The 19078-nt window shown below is 36.7% G+C and overlaps 1 protein-coding gene across 4 annotated transcripts in view; it reads left to right on the top strand.

Moving 5' to 3' along the window:
• Window positions 1-19078, top strand: part of RhoBTB (Rho-related BTB domain containing) — a 156320-nt gene that overhangs the window by 110614 nt on the left and 26628 nt on the right. For all 4 annotated transcript variants that reach the window (XM_065234605.1, XM_065234604.1, XM_065234602.1 and 1 more), the window contains exon 4: window positions 5586-5689. In XM_065234605.1, coding sequence (XP_065090677.1) covers window positions 5586-5689 — 104 coding nt within the window. The remainder of the gene's footprint in view (window positions 1-5585; window positions 5690-19078) is intronic.

Here is a 19078-nt window from a genome sequence, read left to right as displayed (position 1 = left end):
TTTTCAATAAAATTAGTTACAACTTCCATAATTTGCGAAAGAAAATAAATCACATAACATTCATTGCTAGAATAGCTAACTGGTGTAATTTTTCTCAAATATGTCATTTACTGCAAAAATTCGTCACGCACCCTGGACATCCATTTCCCCTATCTTCAGCAATTGCCATGTTGAATAAGGGGATTCATTTCATTAATCCATCGTTCCGATAAATTGAAATTAGTTCATTCGATCAGTCTCATCCATTCGGCCATTTGTCATCCGCCCATTTGTTCTGTTGGTCATTCGTCATTCGGCCATTTGTCCTGAGACCGTTTTCTTATACGATTGCTATGAGTCACCTCATAGCAATCAACCTCAGTAGAGAGGTTTGCGTATTTGCTCATTTTTCTATGCGTTGCCTCTACCTTCGCTCAAACGAAGCGCTACACGCGCTACAAACATCATGTTCATGTAAAGAGATTTGCTGTTGAATTTGCACTACTTGCTAAACATTGCAATTCGATATGCAAATCCCTTGGAAGAGATCATATCAAAGCACGATGAAATCAACAGCTTCATTTTAGATTGTATTGCACATCGTTGTTGATGGGCTGTGCTTTGAACTCGAAATGTCAAACATACTTATGTATAATAACAATCTATCACTTTACGTTTAAATAATTTATCCTTGGACTTTATTTTGGCTGAAAATGGGTTTTAATAAATATATAGCCTTATTCTTGCAGTATACAGCCTTGTTATATGTTATTCAGAATATGACCATACCATATTACAACCCAGATCACATGTTTCCAAGTGATATTGAACAACATCGCCAGGCTTTTAGTAGAAACAAGACAGGACATTTAGTAATACATTTGATATGTTTGACAATGTTTTGTAATCGAACTTATCTGAATAATTATTGCACAAGCAACAATTCGACAGTGAGCATGCATAGGGGCCTAGACGTGATGATCGATTCTCTTCATCGATTTTCTCTTTGCATTGCTACAGCTAAGCGAATCAATTTTCTAGAATTTGTTCAATGCAGAGTAGTAACAAGTTGTATTGGCTATCAAAAGCGACAGCAAACGCACCGAGAAACGTTAAATCTAGCGAGTTATTAACAAAAGAGAAAATCGACGAAGAGAATCGATCATCACGTCTAGGCCCCTATGCATGCTCACTGTCAAATTTCGTATTACTCACGCTCTAGAACGTAAATCATTTCGGGTGGAGATGGAGAATTATCGCTTCTCTCGCTTGACTTTAATTCTCGATGAACATTTCAAATGGTCCTATCTGCTTTGATCGATTCTCTTCATCGACTTTCTCTTTTCATAACCACTGCTATGCAAACAGATTTCGCGCTAATTCTACCACATAGTTTGATAAAGAAGGTTCTTATCTAGCGTCCAAAACGTCAATTACAACAGGGAAAGGTTTTGCAGCTGAGTTATTGACGAAAGAGAAAGTCGATGAAGAGAATCGATCAATGCAGATAGGACCTTTTGAAATGTTTATCTAGAATTGTTGTTGACTTGCCATCTGCGCGAGCAATGTTTGTCATGTGCGTTTTTGACATTTGCTTCCAAAAGCAAAACTAATCAAATTCAATGGATGAAAACAGTGGTGCCAATTCAAATGATAATCATTTTGATTTAAATGTGTTATACAGTACATATTTTTCAACAACAAATCCCTTTGTTTCAAAACGTAAATAACTTGAAAATCAATGATAAATCACTTCGATTCGTAGTGCCGCATAACAGACTGATTCAAGTGCAAGACATTTCGATTAGTTGTGACAACTTTTTACCGTGTACTGTACTTGTCTCCTCAATACCAATTGTTGGTATTGAGGAGACAAGTACAGCACACGGTAAAAAGTTGTCACAACTAATCGAAAGGCCTCAACTCAGTTTTGTAAACAAACCTTGTAAGGCCATTTTCTCGCGAACCGAAATCTACAGTCGCCATCCTAAAACACAATCTGGTAGAGGAGAATTTCCCCTATTTGTTAATTTTATTTGTTTGCGTTGGTGGACTTCGGTTCGCGACAGAATGGCCTTACAAGGTTTGTTTACAAAATGGAATTGAGGCCTTTTCAATTGTTGATCTAGTCTTGATGGATTCGACGTCTCCGATAAACCCCTACGGTGGTTTCAACTTGTGCAGATTGTTGCAAATTTGGGAACCATTTTGCTCAAACCCTTCCATTCGAAGTCTTTGCCAATCATTGTCTTCTTCGATGAGCATCCCCACAAATTCCGGCGAGGAGACAGAAATCTTCGTCTTTGCTACCGATGCGATGCTCGCCACTGAGCAACAACAAAAGCGAGGAGCTTTTTCGAGCTTCACATCGCAGAGCGAACGGGAAAAACTTGCGATGGTGTGCCGTTGATTGCCTTGACGAAAGACGACCAATGAAAACGACGAACGAACGGGGGGATGCGAAGAAAACGAGCAGACACGGGAGCTATGTCTATTTTTAGAACGCAATCGAATTTTCATGTTTTTCACTTTGGTGCGCCTTTTCCATTCATTACTTTTACGATCCAGTCCTTCGCGTCCGCCACCCACATCCACTCGCCCCCCCGGATGGTGTCGGAGAACGCTACAAACGGCAAACTTTTCCATCCTGCTCGTCTGGTTGTTTCACACGGCCGATGGGAGTAACCCAACATTGAGTCGAACTCGACTCAAAAGGGCAAAAAGTTGGGTCGCTCAGTGGCTAAAATTCAGGAAAAATTTCTTGAATATGAGGAATATCTAGAGATATTTCATATCGGTCTATTACACTTGCCCAGTAACGTGGGTAGATCACCTTTTCATGGTACTTTACGGGATTTAAGATCCATCACCGATTCCTAGTCCTGACTACTTCAAACTAGAGAGGGTCTAGTCAAAGCCAGAGCCAATCGAGCTGCGCCTATCTTGATTGCCTTGGTAGTGTTGCTAGAAACCGCTTAGGTATAGTAATCTTCTATTCGTTGTTCCCTAGTTTGAAGTAGTTAAGACTAGGGTTCTAATGCATGGTCATTATCGACGGTCATTCCTTAATTTTGTTGCTAAGGAATCCAATTTTGACTGATAAAGGGGCGCGCCTTTGGAGGGTGTTTCAACATTGTGAAGGGTATTAATAGCGGGACCTTTCAATTTGAGTCGGATCCTTGCGATAAATGCAAGAATGACAACTGTAAAAAAAATCGAATACTTCATCATTTCTAAATAGTAATGATGGAGTAATACAACATGCACCAAACTAAGGACATGGGCAAGGGGTAGGTCACTCTGCACACCAATCTTGGGTCATCGATTGTGCCGGACATAGAGCAAGCTGCAATTGTTTGTAAAATACCCATCCCGGCAATCCGGTATTTCTGACACCTTGAATGTTTTGGTTTGAAATCGCAAGGATAAATCGGATTGAGGATGACGTGGGAAGTGGCGGGTGAGCGAAATTTTGGTGTTTTGTTTTCATATGATAATAAAAGTCCTGTGTTTTAGAGTTTTATAATGCCCTCAAATTCAGACCAGAAAGCAACGGTCTATCAGCGGCCGGAAAGAGTTGGAACCGGTGGGGAATATTGTTGGAGACCGACTATAGAGGATGATGAATAGACTTCTGTTGCTTGTTTTGTGTGAGTTGCAGTATTATTTGAATTAAGGATAATAATGGGGTCTAATGAACTGCCTCTTTCTCTTGAGCCCACATTTCGTATTTAGATCTATAAGTGAACTGCTGGTCTAAGTTCCTATGGTATATTCAATAAGAGGATGTTCCTGAATATACAGTTAAACTGCACGTAATGATGTGAAAAACTTCACTGTGCTTTCATTTTATTTACAACAATCCAATGCCTATGAGATTGTGCCGAATGTATGCCCAAGTTGCGCCGAATCGAATTTCGGCACATTGTGCTGAGTGATTTACCCCTTGGACATGGGATATACTACAATAGATAAAATTATTGGTCACAGTGGTGTTAGGTCCCGAACAGAGGAAAAAAATACACGACCTATGAGATCGACTTAAAATGGAGTGGTTTTTTACTCAAAGTCACAAAATCGAAGGCTGCTCAAAGAGTGAGTAAAATTTTCCTCGCTTTCTTCAAAAATCTGCTCGAATATGAGGAAAATCGAAGAAACTTGATTCAGTGAATGGAACATTTATTTACGTTGGTTAAATTAGCCGTGTAGTAAAATTGTCAATTTTCCTTATATTCAAGCACATTGAAAACGAATCTTACTCTGTGAGTGAGTTAGTTTTACTCACTCGTATGGAGAAATTTCTAAAAGCGTAGGCTAGTGACATACGCTTTTAGAAATTTCTCCATACGAATGAGTAAAAATGACTCACAATTAAGTAAAAGTGACTCACTCTCTGAGTTACTTTCGTTTCAGCCCATTTTTTTCTGAACAAGCGAGGAAAATTTCACTCATTCACTGAGCAAGCCCACTCTTCGCAATTTTGGAGTCGATTTCGACTCAGTCGCTGAGTTATTCCCATTCGCCGTGCAGCCCACTCCGAGGATGTTAGGTATGTGTCTTGGTACACGAGTGGAGTGCATCCAAGTGTGGCCATAGGTGCATCCCTCCAGCTACATTCATGCTCGATTCAACTTCTGTGCGGTTGAGATTTTTCTTTGTTTTCGGAACACACGACTGAAATAAAAGGTGTGCAGTTCTATGTCTGCCAGAGGTTGTTACCGGATTATCCAACCCGAAGGCACATACGATGATGAGAGGGAAACCATAAAACACCTCCGACGACGACGGCGGCGGCGGCGGCAACGACAGCGACCGACGTGTTATTTTACTCTTTGTGACTGTTAGTGCATCTGATCTAACCTGTATGTACCTCCATTATTCCCGGCGAAGATGCAGCACAATATGTCCCAAACGAGAAAATATCGTCGGCGGTGAGATCCCAGTGGAGAACGATTCAGCTTAATTATGTTACTTGAAAGTTTTTGCACGAGCCCGGACGGGGGACGGTGGTGGAGACGCTCGGTCTCATTTACGATTTAGACGTTGCTTATTGCAAAGTTTCTCCCGTGCTGTTTGTGCTGATTCATGGACGGTGGAGGAGGGGTATATTCAACTTTTGACCTATTCTGAGCTGAGTTTCGAGCACGTTTCGCAAAAGTTGTTTGTTTGGCTTTGTTGTCTAACAAGATCTAAAGATTCCTTTTTAAGCTACCGTGCGTTTCCATCAAACTTCTTGTCGTGAAAATGTATTTTTGATTTTCCGTCGCGTCGTTTACTCCATCGAACGTTAAACGGTCTAATTTTTATCGCATACAAATTGCACCAGTTTAAGCTTTCATTAGGTTACTATCGGACAGGAATAATAATTTTATTTATTTACGGCATCAGGGGTCATAAATCTCGGTCTTGCTTTTTTCTTCCCCCTCACCCTATCGCCACTCACCCTTGCTTCGGCTTGCCCGCTCGAGATAATTTATAACTTTTTAGCACATTCTAAATGAGTTTTGTTTTCGTGTTATTTTCCTTTCTCTTCCGTGGTGGCTGGCGTGCATTTGGCTTGTGGCCTATCAATTGGCGTCGTCTGCCGCCGGACTGGGCTGATGCAGGTGCTGGAGCGTTCGTGGGAAATCGTAGACAGCGTCAACGTCTCGCTGCGACTCTGGGATACCTTCGGTGATCACGATAAGGATCGGCGCTTCGCGTACGGAAGGTAAGTGCGATGATGGAAATGGGCAGTCTTCGATTCAATCTATTTCGGTAGTCGATTCGTATTCATATCAGATCGATTCATATTCGTCTGGCGTTCGAAGAGATTAAAGTGTTATGGTATAGGGTAGTTTGCCAATTGTTGCACAGCTTTTTTATTCCTTTAGAAACCTTTGAATGTGATTCATGAATCACTTTCAGAGCTCATCAGCAATTTATATTGGTAGAAACTATTCTATCCATTCCAATCGACAGAATTGTCAAAAATGGTTTGAAAACGTTTTTACAACGCTCAAAACTTTTTAGGTGACTATTTTTGGAAGCCCCTTTTTCTTCTGCAAACTTTTCATTTGAACTGCTTGTTAACCAGCTAGTTTACAGCATATTTGAACTTTGTACGCTGATGGTCATTTCCTATGTAAAATCATGCGCTGAATCCAAAAATGTAGTCCAAAAAATCTCAGTAGGATAGTTTTCGAGACATAGCTAAAAAACTTAAAACAAATTTGTTTACTAAAATACAAATATCTCCTATTGTAATGAAGTTATATTAATTATTTTAACGTCAAAGTAAAGGTGATTATTTGACCACCATTTCAGTGAGATTAGTGGTACAATCATTACAAACATTTTTATTCACACTGCTTAAAAACTTAGCAGAAATTCCATTTTTTTTTCTGGGAAAAATGCAAAATATCAAAATATATAATAAATAAACTATTAATTAACAACAATGCCACTAATTTCACTGACAATTGATGTTCAGTTTAACGAAAATTTTCTTACATTTAATTTGGCGTTAAAATAATTGATATAGTCTCATTACAATCGGAGATATTTGTATTTTAGTAAACAAACTTTTTAAAAGTAAATTTCCATTTTTTAGCTGTATCTCGATTAACGGCGCCGGTGGTGTAGTGGTAAGCGTGATTACCTCTCACCCCAGCAGGCCTGGGTTCAATCGCAGTCGGCGCCGCCGGAATGTTCTGAGGCATAACATCTCTGATCACGCCTTCCTTCGGATGGGAAGTAAAGCCGTTGGTCCCCGGTTCATGAGTTGATGGGTCGATAGGTAGGGTCCAGGTGTGGGAGTTGCCTTCCTGGCACGCCGGTAGCATTGGTGCTCAGCACGGAAAACAAGATCGACGGAAAAAACAAACCAAAGGAAAAAAAAAAGCTGTATCTCGAATACTATCCTACTGAGATTTTTTTTACTACGTTTTTGGATTCAGCGCACGATTTTACAGAAGTTTACATTACTTTTATTTGTAAACTAGTGTTATCGGCAACTTGAAATCAGTCGTATCTTGTAGTGCGAAAGTTTCATTTGAAGAAAAACCTGGCATAACCAGTTTGTTCAGTCGTAAAAATGTAATCAGATTGAAGCTGAAATACTAAGGATAAGAAATACATTCAGTGAAGTGTTTTGATGGGAAAATACAGTGAAATTAACGTGTAAATTTTGGTTACCGAATACAGTCAATGAGTGCCGAAGTCGACATTTCCCCTAATAAAATTTAATAAACTCCATAAAATATGGCTAAATGCATCTTGGTATGATATTTTCCAGCAAGAATAATCATTCAGTTAGTTAGATTCACTGTTAGATGATTAAACGTAACTTTTCGGTATATTGTACTTACGACATCAGTTAGTTTATTGATTTGATTGAGCTGGTCAATAATCGAAGCAAAATATACGCAGCACAGCAGTTCCATTTCAAATGACGATTTTTTTTTAATTTTTTGATCGACCTTCTATGATTATGCTGAAAATTTGCACAGTTGTTTGTTATTGTCCAACATGCCATTTTACATATTTGGTTCCCTAGTTTTGTACACGACTAACACCTGAAAAGGGCTTATGCAAAAATGATACGCATCAATAGAAAAACATATATCTCGCGAACGATTTGTTTGATCGAGATGCTTTCTTGGGCGAAGTTGCGGGCAAGTATTGTATCTTTCAAGAAAAAATATACACTGTAAAAAATTATTTTGTTATTTACAAAAAAAAAATTAAATGACTCAAATTGCATATTTTTTTTTTTTTTTTATATTTATATTGTAGTTTAGATAAAGTGCTACTTATTGACAATGTGCGTTTGCTAGGCAACTCATAAACAAAAAAGTTATGAATAATTGAAAAAAGTACTATTTTCCAAAATACTACTTACAGTTATCGAATATCTTTAAAATGGTGTTATTTAAATTAAATTTACAACAAAAAAGCTCATAATGCTTGAATTGCCCAAAGTTGTTATTTTCGAGATACTCGTAGGTTAAAATTCACTTATCGCATAATTTGAGCAATTATCACCCTTTTGAGATGTTGTTCGTGAGTGTTTAATCTTGAAAATATTTTTAACAAAAAGCCCAATCAATTTCCCTTAACTTTGCACTTCAAAGTTGTTTCAATCAGACGCATGAGTTAAGATATACTTAATTATGAGTAAGATACCGCATGGGAAAAATGTATTTTCCTACTTGGCCCCTTATACGGCTAGCTAGTTTCGAAGACCACGGTGGAATAGAAAACATCCATAAGAAGTGTTTGACAGCCTTTTCGGGTCATTGCTAGTGCCGTAGCTACACAATAGGAACGGGCAAAGCGGACAGGCCCCCCTCCAGAATTGTCCAAGATGACCCCCCACCTCAGATTTTTTTAGTTTTTTGCTCATATTGCGATTCGTAGCATAACTAGGGTAACCAACTGATTTTGGACCCCTAGAGGAAGTGAGATCACGTTTATGTCAAAATAATATTATTTGTTTATTATTATTATGCAATTTACATGCGGTTGTTTTCGAAAGCTACTCATCTTGGATGTAAAATGTCACTAGATATTTTATTTATTTATATATACTCGAAAAATAATTCTTTTCACATCATGATATTCACATATTTTGGACCCTTCCACTCGATTTTGGACAGTGTCCATAATATATTTTGGACACACTGAATGGGAACGAATATATTTTGGACATGCTGAAGTTCTTTCAACCTATGAGCCTAAAATTAATTACGACGGTCACTTCTTCCTATCTCGCATTTGTTAGGTCCGTCTAGGTGGGAAAATTTTCAAAGAAGGTGCCGTAAAATGGGGTGAAATTGATCAGCGGGGTGAATTTGATCGCTGAGTATACCCAATATTGTACTTATGCATAATATTTTTACAATGTATACAAAGATACATTCGTACGCTTAGTAACGAAAAACATGTTACACATGAAAAAATATCACGAGAAATTTCAGCGATCAATTTTGCCCCGCTGATCAATTACGGTATGCATAAAAGTTAACCCCCCCCGTTACTCGCGCTGTTGTACTTTGTACAACACATATGAGTTTTCCATTGCCATTTTGTTGCTGCCAATCGATCTGAAACCAACTTGTATTCCTCAAAAAACTTGTTTTGAACTAAAAAAGCTAAACTTTGATTACAATTAACCCCCAAAATGCGGATAATAGAGAAAATGTAAATGGAAACCGCTTAAACGGTGTCCATACTACGTGGGATTGACTTAATTGGTTACAACATGGAATATCTCGAGATCCTGACCAGATAGAAAGTTACTGTGTTCGGCAAAGTTGTTCAGGAGGTCAAAGCCTATTTCTTAGTGTACAATAGTTCAGAATTATCTCACTTCGTGGTGCTAGTATACATGTGAAATTCTCGTGTATAAAATATCTCTAGATCCTGACCAGATAGAAAGTAAATGCCTTCAGCAAAGTTGTTCAGGAAGTCAAGCTCTTTTCGTTGGTGGAGTAGTTCAGAAATTTCACACTACGAGGCGCTAGTATATACGTGTAATTCTCGCATATACAATAGCTCGAGTTCTTGACGAGCTAGAAAGTTACTGTATTGGGAAAACTTGTTCAGGAGGTCAAGACTTTTTGACTGGTAGACAGTAGTTCAGAATTTTCTCACCACGTGGCGTTTGTATACATATACACTTCTCGCATATGATATATCTCGAGATCCTGACCAAATAGAAAGTAACTGTCTTTGAAAAAGTTGTTCAGGAGGTCAAAGCCTATTGCTTGCTGTAGAATAATTCAGAATTTTCTAACTATGTAGTTCTAGTATACACGTTAAATTCTCTCATATAAAATATCTAGAGAGCATGACAAGATAGAATGTTACTGTCTTGGGCAAAGTTGTTCAGGGGATCAAGGTCTTTTGGCTAGTGGACGGTAGTTCAGAATATTTCACTTCTTGGTACTAGTATCTACGTGCAATTCTCGCATATCATATATCTCAAGACCTGCTAAAAATGTACTGTAATCGGCAAAGTTGTCCAGGAGATCAAACCCTATCGTTGGTGGAAAGTACATAATTTTCTTACTAGGTGACGTTCAAAGACACGTGAAATCCTTGCATATAAAATATCTCTGAATGACCCGCATACTAGTGCCACGTAAAGGGAAAATTCTGAATTACTGTACACCAACGAAAACATCCTAACATCCTGAACAACTTTGCCGAAGACAGTAACTTTCTGTCTGGTCAGGATCTAGAGATATTTTATATGCGAGAATTCCTCATGTATACTAGCGTTGCAAAGTGAGAAAACTCTGAACTTAAGTCCACCAGCAAAAAGGCCTTGACTTCCTGAACAACTTTGCCGAAGACAGTAACTTTTTATATGATCAGGATTTCGAGATATTTTATATGAGAATTTCACGTTTATACTAGCACCATATAGTAAAAAAATTCTGAACTATAGGCTTTGAACTGCTGAACAACTTTTTCGAAGACAGTAACTTTCTATCTGGTCAGGATTTCGAGATATATCACATGCGAGAACTTCACATGTATACTAGCGCTATGTAGTGAGTAAATTTTGAACTACTGTCCACCAGCAAAAAGGTTATGATCTCTAGAACTACTTTGGCAAAGACAGTAACTTTCTATCTGGTCAGGATCTCGAGATATTCCATGTTGTAACCAATTAAATCAGAACCCTCGTAGTATGGACACCATTTACGCGGTTTCCATTTACATTTTCTCTATTATCCGCATATTTTGGGGGTTAACTGTAATAGATATTTAGCTTGTTTAGTTAAAAGCAAGTTTTTTGAGGAATACTCGTTGATTTCAGATCGATTGGTAGCTCGGCTGCAAAATGGAAATGGAAAACTCACACTGTTGTACAAAGTACAACGCGTGAGTACTCGTGTTACAAAAGTTGGCGCGAGTAACGGAGGAAATATAATATAACATAAGGAAACAACTGATCATACCATAAAAAAAAATCATTCAGAAGTATATCTAAATACGGAGACCTGACTCTATGCTTGCAGTCCATATTATTTTTTGTATGGGCTGTTCATAAACTACGTAGACGGTTTTTGAGAGATTTCAACCCCCCCCCCCCTTTCCGTAGAAGACAGTCTCAAACACAAAATTAAAAAAAATGTATGGACCGTAGACATCTGCCAAGCGCTCCCGCCCCCCTAAAGCGTCTACGTAGTTTATGAACAGCCCCTTAGTTAAATGCGTTTGGGAGATAGGAAAACTTTTGTGGAAAACTAGGAACGTGTTTTGCCGTTTTTCCCATTTTGAATCGCCTGATAAACAAGAAATATATTTAAAAACAATGAATTCATATAATTTTTATTGATTTACTTACCAATTTAATTAGAAATCTGAGAATTATCTCAGATCGACCAACCGGAATTTTTTTGTCGCTCTTTTGATGATTCTCATTTGATAAGTGTCCAAAATAAGTTGGTAACATTTTTTTACGATCTTTTTTTGACACTTTTTATTTAATACTTTTTAAGTAAAATCTTAAGGTGAAATCTTTATAAACACGTGAAATACATCTTCCAAAGTCAGATAAACTGATTTGATAAAAAAATATCATTGAATTGTATATTTTAGACCAAATTTAAAACAAGTACACTAACGCCGATTCCTCTTGACAAACGTTGAAACATGAAACTTTTTCGATAACATTTTCTAAAACTGCATAAATTGAGCAATTGTAAGCAATTTGAGGTGAACTAATGATCTTGAGACATAGCAAGTAATTGAAAGAATGTAATTACAACATCAACCCAGATGAATTTGAAGAAACTAGACAGTAAGCGAGGAAAATATATGAAAAGGGTCCAAAATATGTAGGGGTCCAATTCAAGTTGGTTACCCTAGTTTTGACAATAAACCTTATTTTTCAATACGTCGCAACAACCCCACCTGGGTTACTTTTTCAAAAGACTTATCTGCTTTTGTAAACAATGCGTTCGATTGTCGAATTGACGTAACTGGGAGCTCGTCCACGCATACTAACACCACTATCAGATAGGGGAAACCTTCCCCAACTTAATAGTGGTGTTAGTGTGCATGGGTGAGTTCCCAGTTGCGTCAAATCGAGTATCAAGGAAATGTAATGAAATAAAATAGCGTTATTAGGTATTTATTTAGTTCACATTATATAATTACATTAATACTTAATACGTCTATTTAAACAAATTAAAAACCTTTGCATCATGATCTAAACAGTTTGAGAACAATTTTGCTTTAATTTTATTTTCAGATATAGGAATAAATGAGTGAAATTTTTGCGTTCCTTGAATTGTTCTTGCTTCACAATATTGTTCATTAAGCTCTGCCGCCATAGTTTATGGATGGATAGTAGCTTGTTGTACATTCCAATGATGAGATTGCACTTCATCCTGCAGTACAAAGGAGTAATTTTCAGAAAAAAATCACAAATTAATAAAAATTCCCCTACTTGCAAATTGTTTTTCGTTGTTCTTAAGAATTTAGATTGTTCTGTTTTAATGAAATCGTGCGGTATCAATTTGAGTAATTTTTCACAAAAATATGAAACAAAATCTTCAGGCTCTTTAACAATAGTTTGTATATCACATCTATCAGTAGTTACCCACTGTTCGAATGACAGTTGATCTATCATTTTTTCTTCTAATTGCTGTGTTAAAAAAATCCCCAATTGACGAAATGTCTGGACAATCTTCACAACATCTAAGATAACAATATGCTGTTTTTCTTTCACAAATTAAACTATCATTCAAGGACTTTAAGTCATACAAAATATTGTACTTTTTTAAACTATGTTTTATAAGATAAAAAATTCATGATTTGTACAAACGCAAACATTGTGCGATCCTGAACTGGTTAAAAGTTTCAGTATTTAGGACGAAGTTTCGCGAATGAAGAAATTCCTATTTTACCTCACTATTAATTTCCTTAAATCTTTTGTATGCTTCTTCAAGTGTCGTCATCAATAACCTTTTCTGTATTGCTTTCCGTTTTCCATCGTTTTTCACTGACACGTAGTCTCTCCGACTTGTTTCATCGTCCTCAAAAAATTGAACAACAAGTTCCTTCGTTGCATCATTTAAGCCATGGCCCGATCTTCTGTGAACTGCTGAATGTGCTCCATCAGTTTCAAATAATTCTTTAGCTGCTGTTGCGAAGTACCTTGTGGTGTTAAAGTCATCCATTATTCTTTGTATTGTCCATGCCTTGGGCAACACAGTTAAAATCTGTAGTTTTTCACTCCTTGTGGTATCGCCAAATTTTTCCTTCAATTGAAGAATTATTTCTTCAAAATCCTGTGTTGCACTTGATTGGTCTTCCTGCGGTCCTCGTTGGAAAAGATGCTTCCTCACTCCTTGGTTGATTTCCTTAATTTTATGTTCAGTATAGTAAACGTTGTTTGACTTCTTTGCATCAATCGGTGAAACTTGAATCCCAGCAATTCCTCGGTTGAATATTTCGATGTTAACAGATCGCGAAAATTCATCATCAGTTGTTGCAGTTGTGGCCACTGATATTGTTGATGGTATCGTTGACAGGCTGTGTGCTTCAGGCAAAACCCTTCCAACAACAGTTTCTAGCCCGTCTTTCAACTTCTCGACGGCAAGATCTGCAGATGCGTAAATTGGAATTTATTGTATCTTCGGAATATGCCCAGCAAACGCACATTTTCAATAAGTAGCACTTTATCGAAACAACAATATAAATATGAAAAAAAAAAAATAAAAAAAAAATATGCAATTTGAGTAATTTAATTTTTTTTTATAATTTTGATTTTTCTTGTAAATAACAAAATATTTTTTTACAGTGTATATTTCTTCTTGAAAGGCACAATACTTGTCCGCAACTTCGCGGCAGACACCATCTCGATCAAACAAATCGTTCGCGAGATATATTTTTATCCATTGATGCGTATCATTTTTGCATAAGCCCTTTTCAAGTCTTAGTCGTGTACAAAACTAGGGAACCAAATATGTAAAATGACATTTTGGACAGTAATAAACAACTGTGTAAAATAACAAGTAATTTTATAAACATCGATCCGAAACGATTTGCGAATCTGTGTGGAACATTGCATACCTTTAGGCGTTATCCTTATAACGATAAATCCCATTGTGGTCCCATTATTGAACAATGAATTTTTCTGTAAATTTAGCATGGTTGGTAAATGTATTGCACTTGATCGATAGACAAAATAATAACCCACATTTTCCTGCAATGATTACTTAATTTGATTGAGTTTTGAGCTAGTTATAGCTTATTTTACAACTGAAGTAACATGAGTTGGAAAATTAAGAAATCGCCTTAAATCATATGAACAATGCCAACAATATTTCAAACAAGTTTAATCACAACATTTCTAATACAATCAGTATCTAAAACACATGTTTCATCAATCAACATTTGATCACTTTTTTTTTTTTTTTTTAACTCTTTATTTGTTCCAAATTCATAATAAATTACATTTCATTTTTAACCTAGGTGCTCCAGTTACTGCAGTAACGTACCAGCCTTAATTGTTATGATATATATCTAAGTGTTTTTACATTGTTCATGTCTTGGCAATTAAGTATTTTAAACAGGTTTTTTAACCTGCATGTCAGTATAACAATTGATATCTTAAAACTAAAAACTATTATTATTATTTAGCTTTATTTAGGAGGCTTTCAGCCTTAGGCTGGTTCGCCTCCAATTAACTAAAAACTAAAACTAAATCTTATCTAAGTATAAAGGGAATTAATCGTTGCAATTGAGGATTGCAACGATTTTTGCCTGAAATTATTAATTATTTTGTTGGACATTTGTTCTAAAGTCTCAACATTCGAAATTCTATGTACTTCGGTAGTACTGTACCAGGGAGGCAACTTCAAAATCATTTTCAGAACTTTGTTCTCAATCCTTTGAAGTGCTTTTTTCCTGGTAGTGCAACAACTAGACCATATTGGCACAGCGTAAAGCATGGCCGGTCTAAAAACTTGTTTAAATATTAGAAGTTTATTCGTCAGGCAAAGTTTGGATTTCCTGTTTATAAGAGGATACAAACATTTAATATATTTGTTACATTTAGCTTGAATGCCCTCAATGTGATCTTTAAAAGTTAATTTTTGGTCAAGTATTAATCCAAGATATTTCACTTGGTTTGACCAGGAAATTGGAACTCCGTTCATAGTGACTATGTGACTACTACTAGGTTTCAAAAACGAAGCTCTAGGCTTGTGTGGAAATATTATAAGTTGAGTTTTGGAAGCGTTGGGAGAAATCTTCCATTTTTGTAAATAAGAAGAGAAAATATCTAAACTTTTCTGCAGTCTGCTGCAAATAACACGAAGACTTCTTCCTTTAGCGGAAATGCCTGTGTCATCAGCGAACAAAGATTTGTGGCAACCCTGAGGCAAATCAGGGAGGTCCGAAGTGAAAATGTTATACAATATAGGCCCAATAATGCTACCCTGAGGAACTCCTGCTTTAACAGGTAGTCGATTAGATTTGGAATTTTGATCATTTACCTGCAGAGTTCTGTCAGTTAAATAATTTTGAACTAATTTCATAATATAAAGTGGAAAATTAAACTTTTTCAATTTAGCAATCAAACCTTCATGCCAAACACTGTCGAATGCTTTTTCTATGTCTAGAAGAGCAACTCCAGTTGAGTGGCCTTCAGATTTGTTTGAACGAATTAAATTGGTAACTCTTAAGAGTTGATGAGTAGTTGAATGCCCATTGCGAAATCCAAACTGCTCATCTGCAAAAATTGAGTTCGTATTGATGTGAAGCATCATTCTATTCAAAATTATCTTTTCAAAAAGTTTACTTATTGAAGAAAGCAAACTTATTGGGCGGTAGCTAGAAGCTTCAGCTGGATTTTTATCCGGCTTCAAAATTGGAACAACTTTTGCATTTTTCCATTTATCAGGAAAGTATGCCAAATGGAAACATCTGTTAAATAATTTTACCAAGAAAGACAAGGAACTCTCTGGGAGTTTTTTGATGAGGATATAGAAAATTCCATCATCACCTGGAGCTTTCATATTTTGAAACTTTTTAGTTATAGACCTTACTTCGTCCAAATCAGTCCCCCAGGAATCATCAAAAATATTTTCCCGAGAGAAAATATTCAGAAAATCCCGAGCAACCTGATTCTCAATAGGACTAGTAAGACCTAAACTGAAATTATGGGAACTCTCGAATTGCTTAGCAAGTTTCTGAGCTTTTTCCAAATTTGTGATCAAAATTTTACCACCTTCTTTAAGCGCTGGAATAGGCTTTTGAGGTTTTTTCAAAATTTTTGTGAGTTTCCAAAAGGGTTTGGAACTCGGGTCTAATTTAGAAATATTATTTTCAAAAGTTTTGTTCCTCAGGGCAGAGAATCGCTTTTTAATTTGTTTTTGCAAATCCCGCCAGATAACCTTCATGGCAGGATCGCGTGTTCTTTGATATTGTCTCCTACGGACATTTTTAAGACGGATCAAGAGCTGAAGATCGTCGTCTATTATAATTGAATCGAATTTAACCTCGCATTTTGGTACTGAGGCAGCTCTTGCTGCAACTATAGAAGTAGTCAGAGATTCAAGAGCATAATTAATTTCATCTTTGGTTTGCAAAGGAATGTTTGGATCGAAGTTATATTCCGTAAATGTTCGATACTGCTCCCAATGGTAATTGAAAGTAGAGCTGTTGGGATTAGAAATTATTTCTTGGGATATTTCAAAAGTTACTGGAAGGTGATCAGAACCGAAGTCAGCATGGGTAACCAGTTGGCTACAAAGTTGACATGAATCAGTTAAGACCAAATCAATAGTGGAGGGATTTCTTGCAGAAGAAAAGCATGTTGGGCTATTTGGATATTGAATAGTGTAATAACCTGCAGAACAATCATCAAACAGAATATTACCATTGGAATTGCTTTGAGCATTATTCCATGAGCGGTGTTTTGCATTAAAATCACCAATAATGAAGAATTTAGACCTATGACGGGTAAGTTTCTGGAGGTCACCCTTGAGAAAATGCTTTTTCTGGCCTAAGCATTGGAATGGCAAATAGGCAGCTATAAACGTAAGTTGTCCAAATTTTGTTTCAACAGAAACTCCCAAAGTTTCAAAAACTTTGGTTTCAAATGAAGAAAGAATTTTATGTTTGATTCGTCTTTGAATAATGATGGCAACGCCACCACAGGGTCCATCAAGACGATCATTTCTATAAATCAAGTAATTTGCGTCCTTCTTAACCTTATGGTCAGGTTTAAGGAACGTTTCAGTTATAACGGCAATATGCACGTTATGAACTCTCAAAAAGTTAAATAGCTCGTCTTCATTATCTTTAAGAGATCGAGCATTCCAATTTACAATATTTAATGCTTTAAAATCCATTACTGAATTTTAAAGTCATGACAATATTATTTGCAAATTTTACTCCAGTTTGAATAGCATCAAACATGGAGTTAGATTTAAGCATATCAGAAATCATATCAATTAATGATTTCTGTAAAAATTCCATTTTAGGGGCAGTAATGCTTCCTAAGTCAAAATTTCCGTTAGAATTACTTTGGTTAGTATTTTGATTTCTACCCGCTGCAATAGCAGCATAGGTAGCTCCATTGTTAGCAGCGAGGGGAGTAGGTACAGATGAAAAATTTGAAGCAGGGGTCATTAATCATCATCATTATCCAAATCGACTTCCAAGCAGATTACAATAAGAATCTGAAGGATCGAAGAGGAATTTTCCAAATCGATATCCAAGAAGGATTACCTCGGGTAGGGTCCAAACAAGGATCGAAGAGGAATAAAGTTGAACAAGGTAGAAATTTTACAGGTTGAGCACTGAAAAGTGCTGTTTAAATTTGTTGTAGCTTTAGGTAGTAGTAACACTTCCTTCAGCAAAAAGCAAATAGATCCGCACGGCAAGAGAGCACGATGCGGACTGGAACATTTGATCACTGATTATCATGTCACCATGGGCGGTAAACGCCATGGTCATTGATAAATCAAGACCAACAATTTAAAAGGCCTCAACTTCATTTTGTAAACAAACCTTGTAAGGCAATTTTCTCGCAAACCGAAGTCCGCCAAGGGATACCAACATAATGAACTGGTAGGGGAGTTTCTCCTCTACCCGATTGTGGTTTGGGTTTGCGAATGTAGGTTTCGGTTTGCGAGGAAATGGCCTTACAAGGTTTGTTTACAAAATTTAGTTGAGGCCATTTCAATTGTTGGTCTTGAAATGCTGAACTGCAAACAATGTAAAGTGTGCAACAATGGGCAAATTACCCTACATACATATTTAGGGTATAGCAATATAATCGATTGCAGTTGGAATTGTGGAATAATCGAATTTAGAAAACAGAAGCGGATTTTTTTTTTATTATCGGACAGGTTTGGGCCGAGGGGTCTCAGAATTTTATGACATTTTGCTCACAGGTAGAGTTTTTGATAGTAGGGGAAATGGCTCTAATGCTGGCGTATGGATCTAAGGTTGGGGCCCATCGCTAAAAATCTGCTATTTATCAATTTTACCTAGATGAACGCGTCATTGAGACGGTACTAATGAATATTTTTGGTGGTCGCTATTGAAAATGTAGTCGATTGTTGAATTTATGTATGGGACCAGATTAGGGGCATTTAGGCTGACATTACATCCATTTAGATTTGCTATTTACTACCATGACTGATGATTTCTGCGTATCAGAGTCACTTTCTCCTCTTTGGAAAAATGAAGTGTTCCAAACTGCTATTGAATACTACTTAATGATAATTGAAAAACTGCAATGGTGAATAATAATTTATCAGTAAGCATAATAATTTGTCAGTAAGGGAGACTATGGAGCTATCAAAAATAAATTAAACTGTATAGATTGGCAACTTGTAATCCGTAGTTATGATGCAGAACATGAAGTTGACGTATTCTATTTGATTATTTATTCTATTCTAGAACAGACAGTGCCCATAAAGCAAAAGAAAAAAGCCAATACAAAAGCACCAATATGGTACAATAGACAGATAATAAATCTTAGAAATCAGGGGAAACATGTCAGAAGGGTCTAACTCGAAACGTAAACAATGACTTGGATCGTCGGTTTCTTACGAATGATTACAAACCCACACAAACG

This window comes from Ochlerotatus camptorhynchus, unplaced genomic scaffold (genome assembly GCF_037179485.1).
Source record: "Ochlerotatus camptorhynchus isolate MF236.1 unplaced genomic scaffold, CSIRO-AGI_Acam_v1.1 ptg000434l, whole genome shotgun sequence".
In the NCBI taxonomy this organism is placed as follows: Eukaryota; Metazoa; Arthropoda; class Insecta; order Diptera; family Culicidae; genus Ochlerotatus; species Ochlerotatus camptorhynchus.
Note: the sequence above shows the minus strand (reverse complement) of the source record. Positions and strands in the feature narration are given on the sequence as shown.